Here is a 13346-nt window from a genome sequence, read left to right on the forward strand (position 1 = left end):
CTAATAGACCACTCCTTCACCAGTAGATCCCTTCCAGCAACAACTGACTCCCCACCAACAGCAGATCTCCCAGCATCAATGGACTCTCCAGGAGCCAGCACTAATAGACCACTCCTTCACCAGTAGATCCCTTCCAGTAACAATTGACTCCCCACCAACAACTGATCTCCCAGCATCAATGGACTCTCCAGGAGTGAGCACTAATAGACCACTCCTTCACCAGTAGATCCGTTCCAGCAACAACTGACTCCCCACCACCAACAGACCTCCCAGCATCAATGGACTCTCCAGGAGCGAGCACCAATAGACCACTCCTTCAACAGTAGATCCCTTCCAGTAACAATTGACTCCCCTCCAACAACTGATCTCTCTCCAGCAGCCACCATCAATAGATCTTCCAGCACCCCTTGCTTTTACACACATTCAGTGCTGGAGGTGCCAGAACTGCGTTCCCCTGCATTCCCGCTGAATAAAAGCCCTGGTGGGGGATATCATCCGTATAAAGGGCCACAGGGCCATTCCCAGTTCTGGCTCTATAGGGTGGAATCCCAAGTCCGCTGCTCATAATAAAAAAACACTTATTTGCTCATTCTCATCCTGTTTTACCGGAAGCAAGGGAGTTGACGTCATCATATTCAGAAGATCCGTCATAACTCTGCGGAGGAGGCACCAAGTCCTGAGCACCTGAATGAAGAAGGACAATGATATGAAGACAGGTTAGTGGATTCAGAGAGATCTACAAATCACAGATCCTGACAACACGGGCTATGACATGGCAGATTCAAAGGAATACTGAATGATGGAAGGTGGTGTATCCAGGCTGGAAGAACAGGGCGGCTCCCTATACAAACAACACCTGACGGCAGTGGAAGGACCTGGAAATACCTACCTGGGAAAGGGCTCAGGAATACCGAGAATACCGAGCCGGGTAAGGGCTCAGGAATACCGAGCCGGGTAAGGGCACAGGAATACAGAGAATACCGAGCCGGGTAAGGGCTCAGGAATACCGAGAATACCGAGCCGGGTAAGGGCACAGGAATACCGAGAGTACCGAGCCGGGTAAGGGCACAGGAATACCGAGAATACCGAGCCGGGTAAGGGCTCAGGAATACCGAGCCGGGTAAGGGCACAGGAATACAGAGAATACCGAGCCGGGTAAGGGCACAGGAATAACGAGCTGGGAAAGGGCTCTGGAATACCGAGAATACCGAGCCGGGTAAGGGCACAGGAATACCGAGAATACCGAGCCGGGTAAGGGCTCAGGAATACCGAGCCGGGTAAGGGCACAGGAATACAGAGAATACCGAGCCGGGTAAGGGCTCAGGAATACCGAGAATACCGAGCCAGGTAAGGGCTCGGGAATACCAAGCCAGGGAAGGGCTCAGGAATACCGAGAATACCGAGCCGGGTAAGGGCTCAGGAATACCAAGCCAGGGAAGGGCTCTGGAATACCGATTCGTGAATACCTACCCGGGAAAGGGCTCGGGAATACCGAGAATAATGAGCCGGGTAAGGGCTCGGGAATACCGAGCCGGGAAAGGGCTCGGGAATACTGAGAATACTGAGTTTGGAAAGGGCTCGGGAATACAGAGAATACTGAGTTTGGAAAGGGCTCAAGAATACCGAGAATACCGAACCGTGAAAGGGCTCGGGAATAACGAGCCGGGAAAGGGCTTGGGAATACAGAGCCGGGAAAGGGCCCGGGAACACCGAGCCGGGGAAAGGGCTCAGGAATACAGAGAATACAGAGCTGGGAAAGGGATCGGGGATACTGAGCTGGGAAAGGGCTCAGGAATACCGAGCTGGGAAAGGGCTCGGGAATACCGAGCTGGAGAAAGGGCCCAGGAACACCGAGCCAGGGAAAGGGCCCGGGAACACCGAGCTGGGGAAAGGGCTCAGGAACACGGAGTTATGAATGGACTTAGGTGTACAGAGACTGAAAAGGCTTTGAAGAAACTGAGCTGCTGAAGGATTTTGGAATGGTAAACTGGTGAAGGATGAAGTTACACAGGACTGGGCCAGGATTGGGAATACAGAGATGGGGAAGGATTTGGGAATGCAAAACTGAGAAAGGAGGACAATTTCTATTTTTTGGAGGGAATACTTAGGGCTAGGAGTAAAGGAATCCTTCACTTAGAAAGGCATAGGATACCACTGCTGATGTCTCTATGAAAATGCCAATGTCTCGGCTGACTTGGTGATCCTTTGCCTGAAATACTTGAGGTCAATGGCCTGGATTAGGTATAGGGATCAGGTATCATGGTTCGAATCCTGAAGGCAGAAACACAACGGCATTCAGCATTTTCAGAATTCGATCGAGAATTGTCCACCTCTGTGTGTCAGAAGAGGCTTCCTCCTTTGTGGAATTGTTCAGGAAAGATTTATGTTTTGGTTCTGTGGAGCTCTGTGGAGGTGACATGACACGGCACAGAACACGTCTGCTGGGTTATAGCTTCACATGATCCTTCATCCACTTACCTTCAGCCGGGTATCTGTAATTCTCATACCAGTTCTGCTCCCCAGAGGAAGTACTAGAAGAGCCCCGAGATCCAACCGATGCTAAAAGACAAACAAGGAGCTCATTATCCATCAGAAACTCCAAAGCCTCAAAGTTCATCTCTTCATCACTTCCTATATACTGGACCTCACAATTCACCTATATACTTATCTCCTCCTGGACCCCTATACACTGGACCTCACAAGTCACCTATATACTTATCTCCTCCTGGACCCCTATATACTGGACCTCACAAGTCACCTATATACTTATCTCCTCCTAGACCCCTATATACTGGACCTCACAATTCACCTATATACTTATCTCCTCCTAGGCCCCTATATACTGGACCTCGCATTTCACCTATATACTTATCTCCTCCTAGACCCCTATATACTGGACCTCGCAATTCACCTATATACTTATCTCCTCCTAGACCCCTATATACTGGACCTCACAATTCACCTATATACTTATCTCCTCCTAGACCCCTATATACTGGACCTCACAAGTCACCTATATACTTATCTCCTCCTAGACCCCTATACACTGGACCTCACATTTCACCTATATACTTATCTCCTCCTAGACCCCTATATACTGGACCTCACATTTCACCTATATACTTATCTCCTCCTGGACCCCTATATACTGGACCTCACAATTCACCTATATACTTATCTCCTCCTAGACCCCTATATACTGGACCTCACATTTCACCTATATACTTATCTCCTCCTAGGCCCCTATATACTGGACCTCACAAGTCACCTATATACTTATCTCCTCCTGGACCCCTATATACTGGACCTCACAAGTCACCTATATACTTATCTCCTCCTAGACCCCTATATACTGGACCTCACAATTCACCTATATACTTATCTCCTCCTAGGCCCCTATATACTGGACCTCACATTTCACCTATATACTTATCTCCTCCTAGACCCCTATATACTGGACCTCGCAATTCACCTATATACTTATCTCCTCCTAGACCCCTATATACTGGACCTCACAATTCACCTATATACTTATCTCCTCCTAGACCCCTATATACTGGACCTCACAAGTCACCTATATACTTATCTCCTCCTAGGCCCCTATATACTGGACCTCACAAGTCACCTATATACTTATCTCCTCCTAGGCCCCTATATACTGGACCTCACATTTCACCTATATACTTATCTCCTCCTAGACCCCTATATACTGGACCTCACATTTCACCTATATACTTATCTCCTCCTAGACCCCTATATACTGGACCTCACATTTCACCTATATACTTATCTCCTCCTAGGCCCCTATATACTGGACCTCACATTTCACCTATATACTTATCTCCTCCTGGACCCCTATATACTGGACCTCACAATTCACCTATATACTTATCTCCTCCTAGACCCCTATATACTGGACCTCACAATTCACCTATATACTTATCTCCTCCTAGGCCCCTATATACTGGACCTCACATTTCACCTATATACTTATCTCCTCCTAGACCCCTATATACTGGACCTCACATTTCACCTATATACTTATCTCCTCCTAGACCCCTATATACTGGACCTCACATTTCACCTATATACTTATCTCCTCCTAGGCCCCTATATACTGGACCTCACATTTCACCTATATACTTATCTCCTCCTAGGCCCCTATATACTGGACCTCACATTTCACCTATATACTTATCTCCTCCTAGACCCCTATATACTGTACCTCACATTTCACCTATATACTTATCTCCTCCTAGACCCCTATACACTGGACCTCACATTTCACCTATATACTTATCTCCTCCTAGACCCCTATACACTGGACCTCACAATTCACCTATATACTTATCTCCTCCTAGGCCCCTATATACTGGACCTCACATTTCACCTATATACTTATCTCCTCCTGGACCCCTATATACTGGACCTCACAATTCACCTATATACTTATCTCCTCCTAGGCCCCTATATACTGGACCTCACAAGTCACCTATATACTTATCTCCTCCTAGACCCCTATATACTGGACCTCACATTTCACCTATATACGTATCTCCTCCTAGGCCCCTATATACTGGACCTCACATTTCACCTATATACTTATCTCCTCCTAGGCCCCTATATACTGGACCTCACATTTCACCTATATACTTATCTCCTCCTAGACCCCTATATACTGGACCTCACATTTCACCTATATACTTATCTCCTCCTAGACCCCTATATACTGGACCTCACATTTCACCTATATACTTATCTCCTCCTAGACCCCTATATACTGGACCTCACATTTCACCTATATACTTATCTCCTCCTAGGCCCCTATATACTGGACCTCACAATTCACCTATATACTTATCTCCTCCTAGGCCCCTATATACTGGACCTCACATTTCACCTATATACTTATCTCCTCCTAGACCCCTATATACTGGACCTCACAATTCACCTATATACTTATCTCCTCCTAGACCCCTATATACTGGACCTCACAATTCACCTATATACTTATCTCCTCCTAGGCCCCTATATACTGGACCTCACATTTCACCTATATACTTATCTCCTCCTGGACCCCTATATACTGGACCTCACAATTCACCTATATACTTATCTCCTCCTAGGCCCCTATATACTGGACCTCACAAGTCACCTATATACTTATCTCCTCCTAGGCCCCTATATACTGGACCTCACATTTCACCTATATACTTATCTCCTCCTAGGCCCCTATATACTGGACCTTACATTTCACCTATATACTTATCTCCTCCTAGGCCCCTATATACTGGACCTCACATTTCACCTATATACTTATCTCCTCCTAGGCCCCTATACACTGGACCTCACAATTCACCTATATACTTATCTCCTCCTAGGCCCCTATATACTGGACCTCACATTTCACCTATATACTTATCTCCTCCTAGACCCCTATACACTGGACCTCACATTTCACCTATATACTTATCTCCTCCTAGACCCCTATATACTGGACCTCACATTTCACCTATATACTTATCTCCTCCTAGGCCCCTATATACTGGACCTCACAATTCACCTATATACTTATCTCCTCCTAGGCCCCTATATACTGGACCTCACATTTCACCTATATACTTATCTCCTCCTAGGCCCCTATATACTGGACCTCACAATTCACCTATATACTTATCTCCTCCTAGGCCCCTATATACTGGACCTCACATTTCACCTATATACTTATCTCCTCCTAGACCCCTATATACTGGACCTCACAATTCACCTATATACTTATCTCCTCCTAGACCCCTATATACTGGACCTCACAATTCACCTATATACTTATCTCCTCCTAGGCCCCTATATACTGGACCTCACATTTCACCTATATACTTATCTCCTCCTGGACCCCTATATACTGGACCTCACATTTCACCTATATACTTATCTCCTCCTAGACCCCTATATACTGGACCTCACATTTCACCTATATACGTATCTCCTCCTAGGCCCCTATATACTGGACCTCACAATTCACCTATATACTTATCTCCTCCTAGACCCCTATATACTGGACCTCACATTTCACCTATATACTTCTCCTCTACACACCAATGGACCAGAACACACACTTCACATCCATAGTCATCACCTCCTACATCCCTAGAGACTGGACCACACACCTCACATTCATAGTCATCACCTCCTACATCCCTAGAGACTGGACCACACACTTCACATCCATAGTCATCACCCCTAGAGACTGGACCACACACTTCATATTCATAGTCATCACCCCTAGAGACTGGACCACACACTTCACATCCATAGTCATCACCCCTAGAGACTGGACCACACACTTCACATCCATAGTCATCACCCCTAGAGACTGGACCACACACTTCACATCCATAGTCATCACCCCTAGAGACTGAACCATACACGTCACATCCATAGTCATCACCTCCTACATCCCTATAGACTGGACCACACACCTCACATCCATAGTCATCACCTCCTACATCCCTATAGACTGGACCACACACTTCACATCCATAGTCATCACCTCCTACATCCCTAGAGACTGGACCACACACCTCACATCCATAGTCATCACCTCCTACATCCCTAGAGACTGGACCACACACCTCACATCCATAGTCATCACCCCTAGAGACTGGACCACACACTTCACATCCATAGTCATCACCCCTAGAGACTGGACCACACACCTCACATCCATAGTCATCACCCCTAGAGACTGGACCACACACTTCACATCCATAGTCATCACCCCTAGAGACTGGACCACACACTTCACATCCATAGTCATCACCCCTAGAGACTGAACCATACACGTCACATCCATAGTCATCACCTTCTACATCCCTAGAGACTGGACCACACACTTCACATCCATAGTCATCACCCCTAGAGACTGGACCATACACTTCACATTTATAGTCATCACCCCTAGAGACTGGACCACACACTTCACATCCATAGTCATCACCCCTAGAGACTGGACCATACACTTCACATCCATAGTCATCACCTCCTACATCCCTAGAGACTGGACCACACACTTCACATCCATAGTCATCACCTCCTACATCCCTAGAGACTGGACCACACACTTCACATTCATAGTCATCACCCCTAGAGACTGGACCATACACTTCACATCCATAGTCATCACCCCTAGAGACTGGACCACACACTTCACATTCATAGTCATCATCCCTAGAGACTGGACCACACACTTCACATCCATAGTCATCACCTCCTACATCCCTAGAGACCGGACCACACACCTCACATTCATAGTCATCACCCCTAGAGACTGGACCACACACTTCACATCCATAGTCATCACCCCTAGAGACTGGACCACACACTTCACATCCATAGTCATCACCCCTAGAGACTGGACCACACACTTCACATCCATAGTCAACACCCCTAGAGACAAGACCATACACTTCACATCCATAGTCATCACCTCCTACATCCCTAGAGACTGGACCACACACCTCACATCCATAGTCATCACCTCCTACATCCCTAGAGACTGGACCACACACTTCACATCCATAGTCATCACCTCCTACATCCCTAGAGACTGGACCACACACTTCACATTCATAGTCATCACCTCCTACATCCCTAGAGACTGGACCACACACTTCACATTCATAGTCATCACCCCTAGAGACTGGACCATACACTTCACATCCATAGTCATCACCTTCTACATCCCTAGAGACTGGACCACACACTTCACATCCATAGTCATCACCTCCTACATCCCTAGAGACTGGACCACACACTTCACATCCATAGTCAACACCCCTAGAGACTGGACCACACACTTCACATCCATAGTCATCACCCCTAGAGACTGGACCACACACTTTACATCCATAGTCATCACCCCTAGAGACTGGACCATACACTTCACATCCATAGTCATCACCTTCTACATCCCTAGAGACTGGACCACACACTTCACATTCATAGTCATCACCCCTAGAGACTGGACCACACACTTCACATCCATAGTCATCACCCCTAGAGACTGGACCACACACTTCACATCCATAGTCATCACCCCTAGAGACTGGACCACACACTTTACATCCATAGTCATCACCCCTAGAGACTGGACCATACACTTCACATCCATAGTCATCACCTTCTACATCCCTAGAGACTGGACAACACACTTCACATTCATAGTCATCACCTCCTACATCCCTAGAGACTGGACCACACACCTCACATCCATAGTCATCACCTTCTACATCCCTAGAGACTGGACCACACACTTCACATACATAGTCATCACCCCTAGAGACTGGACCACACACTTCACATCCATAGTCATCACCCCCTACATCCCTAGAGACTGGACAACACACTTCACATTCATAGTCATTACCCCTAGAGACTGGACCACACACTTCACATTCATAGTCATCACCCCTAGAGACTGGACCACACACTTCACATTCATAGTCATCACCCCTAGAGACTGGACCACACACTTCACATCCATAGTCATCACCCCTAGAGACTGGACCATACACTTCACATTCATAGTCATCACCTTCTACACCCCTATAGTCTGGACCACACACTTCACATCCATAGTCATCACCTCCTACATCCCTAGAGACTGGACCACACACCTCACATCCATAGTCATCACCTCCTACATCCCTAGAGACTGGACCACACACCTCACATCCATAGTCATCACCTCCTTCGTACATCCCTAGAGACTGGACCACACACCTCACATCCATAGTCATCACCCCCTACATCCCTAGAGACTGGACCATACACTTCACATCCATAGTCATCACCCCTAGAGACTGGACCACACACTTCACATCCATAGTCATCACCCCTAGAGACTGGACCACACACTTCACATCCATATTCATCACCCCTAGAGACTGGACCACACACTTCACATCCATAGTCATCACCTCCTACATCCCTAGAGACCGGACCACACACCTCACATTCATAGTCATCACCCCTAGAGACTGGACCACACACTTCACATCCATAGTCATCACCCCTAGAGACTGGACCACACACTTCACATCCATAGTCATCACCCCTAGAGACTGGACCACACACTTCACATCCATAGTCAACACCCCTAGAGACAAGACCATACACTTCACATCCATAGTCATCACCTCCTACATCCCTAGAGACTGGACCACACACTTCACATCCATAGTCATCACCTCCTACATCCCTAGAGACTGGACCACACACTTCACATTCATAGTCATCACCTCCTACATCCCTAGAGACTGGACCACACACTTCACATTCATAGTCATCACCTCCTACATCCCTAGAGACTGGACCATACACTTCACATCCATAGTCATCACCTTCTACATCCCTAGAGACTGGACCATACACCTCACATCCATAGTCATCACCTCCTACATCCCTAGAGACTGGACCACACACTTCACATCCATAGTCAACACCCCTAGAGACTGGACCACACACTTCACATCCATAGTCATCACCCCTAGAGACTGGACCACACACTTTACATCCATAGTCATCACCCCTAGAGACTGGACCATACACTTCACATCCATAGTCATCACCTTCTACATCCCTAGAGACTGGACCACACACTTCACATTCATAGTCATCACCCCTAGAGACTGGACCACACACTTCACATCCATAGTCATCACCCCTAGAGACTGGACCACACACTTCACATCCATAGTCATCACCCCTAGAGACTGGACCACACACTTTACATCCATAGTCATCACCCCTAGAGACTGGACCATACACTTCACATCCATAGTCATCACCTTCTACATCCCTAGAGACTGGACAACACACTTCACATTCATAGTCATCACCTCCTACATCCCTAGAGACTGGACCACACACCTCACATCCATAGTCATCACCTTCTACATCCCTAGAGACTGGACCACACACTTCACATACATAGTCATCACCCCTAGAGACTGGACCACACACTTCACATCCATAGTCATCACCCCCTACATCCCTAGAGACTGGACAACACACTTCACATTCATAGTCATTACCCCTAGAGACTGGACCACACACTTCACATTCATAGTCATCACCCCTAGAGACTGGACCACACACTTCACATTCATAGTCATCACCCCTAGAGACTGGACCACACACTTCACATCCATAGTCATCACCCCTAGAGACTGGACCATACACTTCACATTCATAGTCATCACCTTCTACACCCCTATAGTCTGGACCACACACTTCACATCCATAGTCATCACCTCCTACATCCCTAGAGACTGGACCACACACCTCACATCCATAGTCATCACCTCCTACATCCCTAGAGACTGGACCACACACCTCACATCCATAGTCATCACCTCCTTCGTACATCCCTAGAGACTGGACCACACACCTCACATCCATAGTCATCACCCCCTACATCCCTAGAGACTGGACCATACACTTCACATCCATAGTCATCACCCCTAGAGACTGGACCACACACTTCACATCCATAGTCATCACCCCTAGAGACTGGACCATACACTTCACATCCATAGTCATCACCCCTAGAGACTGGACCACACACTTCACATCCATAGTCATCACCCCTAGAGACTGGACCACACACCTCACATCCATAGTCATCACCTCCTACATCCCTAGAGACTGGACCACACACCTCACATCCATAGTCATCACCCCCTACATCCCTAGAGACTGGACCATACACTTCACATCCATAGTCATCACCTTCTACACCCCTATAGTCTGGACCATACACTTCACATACATGGTCATCACCCCCTACACCCCTATAGATTGGACCTCACATGCTTCACATCCATAGTCATCAGCTCCCATGGCCCATGGCTGACAGAGAGGGACTGGGGAGGGGCAGACCTCAGGGCCTGATGTCTTCCTTATTAGCCATGACGTTATTGGTTGGTAGAATGTCAGCAGCTGGCCGCAAGGTGCTTGTTGTTGTAATTAGAGATGAGCGAATCGAATCAGGCGAAGTGGAATTCGTTTTGAATTTCAGGAAAAATTCGATTCGCAACGAATCTGAATTTTTGCCAACTTCGGATGGTCGAATCGAATTTTTCCTGATCGGCCGTTTTCATCCCTTCTACAGCCGGCAAAAATGTCCCTGCAGAGAGCTCCGCTATTTCTGACAGCTGTCTGACAGTTCTTTCACATTTCCAGCGGTTGAAACATTGTATCTATTTGTTTCCATTTAGGATACAGATGTTTTTATTAGGAAACAAATAGATACAATGTTTCAATCGCTGTAAATGTGAAAGAACTGTCAGAGAACTGTCAGAAATAGAGGAACTCTGCACATACACTTTTTGCTGGACTGGAATTATTCTTATTTTCATTCTTCTTCTTCTTATTTTCATTCTTATTTTCATTCTTCTTATTATTATTTTCATTCTTATTTTCATTATTTTCATTCTTATTTTCATTCTTCTTTTCATTCTTCTTGTCATTCTTTTCATTCTTCTTTTCATTCTTCTTCTTATTTTCATTCTTCTTTTCATTCTTTTCATTCTTCTTTTCATTCTTCTTCTTATTTTCATTCTTCTTTTCATTCTTTTCATTCTTCTTCTTATTTTCATTTTTCTTTTCATTCTTTTCATTCTTCTTTTCATTCTTCTTATTTTCATTCTTCTTTTCATTCTTCTTGTCATTCTTTTCATTCTTCTTTTCATTCTTCTTCTTATTTTCATTCTTCTTTTCATTCTTTTCATTCTTCTTTTCATTCTTTTCATTCTTCTTTTCATTCTTCTTCTTATTTTCATTCTTCTTTTCATTCTTCTTTTCATTCTTCTTCTTATTTTCATTCTTCTTTTCATTCTTCTTGTCATTCTTTTCATTCTTCTTTTCATTCTTCTTCTTATTTTCATTCTTCTTTTCATTCTTTTCATTCTTCTTTTCATTCTTTTCATTCTTCTTTTCATTCTTCTTCTTATTTTCATTCTTCTTTTCATTCTTCTTTTCATTCTTCTTCTTATTTTCATTTTTCTTTTCATTCTTTTCATTCTTCTTTCCATTCTTCTTATTTTCATTCTTCTTGTCATTCTTTTCATTCTTCTTTTCATTCTTCTTCTTATTTTCATTCTTTTCATTCTTCTTTTCATTCTTCTTCTTTTCATTCTTCTTTTCATTCTTCTTTTCATTCTTTTCATTCTTCTTTTCATTCTTCTTCTTATTTTCATTCTTCTTTTCATTCTTTTCATTCTTCTTTTCATTCTTCTTATTTTCATTCTTCTTTTCATTCTTCTTTCATTCTTCTTCTTATTTTCATTCTTCTTTTCATTCTTTTCATTCTTCTTTTCATTCTTTTCATTCTTCTTTTCATTCTTCTTCTTATTTTCATTCTTCTTTTCATTCTTTTCATTCTTCTTCTTATTTTCATTCTTCTTTTCATTCTTTTCATTCTTCTTCTTATTTTCATTTTTCTTTTCATTCTTTTCATTCTTCTTTCCATTCTTCTTATTTTCATTCTTCTTTTCATTCTTCTTGTCATTCTTTTCATTCTTCTTTTCATTCTTCTTCTTATTTTCATTCTTCTTTTCATTCTTTTCATTCTTCTTTTCATTCTTCTTCTTATTTTCATTCTTCTTTTCATTCTTCTTTTCATTCTTCTTTTCATTCTTCTTCTTATTTTCATTCTTCTTTTCATTCTTTTCATTCTTCTTTTCATTCTTCTTCTTATTTTCATTCTTCTTTTCATTCTTCTTTTCATTCTTCTTTTCATTCTTCTTCTTATTTTCATTCTTTTCATTCTTTTTTTAATTCTTCTTCTTTTCATTCTTCTTTTCATTCTTCTTTCATTCTTCTTCTTATTTTCATTCTTCTTTTCATTCTTTTCATTCTTCTTTTCATTCTTTTCATTCTTCTTTTCATTCTTCTTCTTATTTTCATTCTTCTTTTCATTCTTCTTTTCATTCTTCTTCTTATTTTCATTCTTCTTTTCATTCTTTTCATTGTTCTTCTTCTTATTTTCATTCTTCTTTTCATTCTTTTCATTCTTCTTCTTATTTTCATTTTTCTTTTCATTCTTTTCATTCTTCTTTCCATTCTTCTTATTTTCATTCTTCTTTTCATTCTTCTTGTCATTCTTTTCATTCTTCTTTTCATTCTTCTTCTTATTTTCATTCTTCTCATTCTTCTTTTCATTCTTCTTCTTATTTTCATTCTTCTTTTCATTCTTCTTCTTATTTTCATTCTTCTTTTCATTCTTTTCATTCTTCTTTTCATTCTTCTTATTTTCATTCTTCTTATTTTCATTCTTCTTTTCA

General features: G+C 43.7%; 1 protein-coding gene across 1 annotated transcript in view; it reads right to left on the reverse strand.

The window, feature by feature from the left end:
• Positions 1-606: 606 nt before the first annotated feature.
• The window catches only part of LOC149432855 (T-cell differentiation antigen CD6-like), a gene marked incomplete at its 3' end in the record, with an annotated part of 69989 nt that continues 57249 nt past the window's right edge, over positions 607-13346 (reverse strand). The window contains exons 11-12 of the mRNA XM_089664865.1: positions 2479-2559; positions 607-684 (exon numbers count right to left, since the gene is read on the reverse strand). Of these exons, the coding sequence (XP_089520991.1) occupies positions 607-684; positions 2479-2559 (159 nt within the window). The remainder of the gene's footprint in view (positions 685-2478; positions 2560-13346) is intronic.

This window comes from Staurois parvus, unplaced genomic scaffold, assembly GCF_062004578.1.
Source record: "Staurois parvus isolate SC_StPar_1 unplaced genomic scaffold, SC_StPar_1.0 ptg002079l, whole genome shotgun sequence".
NCBI classification, from domain to species: domain Eukaryota; kingdom Metazoa; phylum Chordata; class Amphibia; order Anura; family Ranidae; genus Staurois; species Staurois parvus.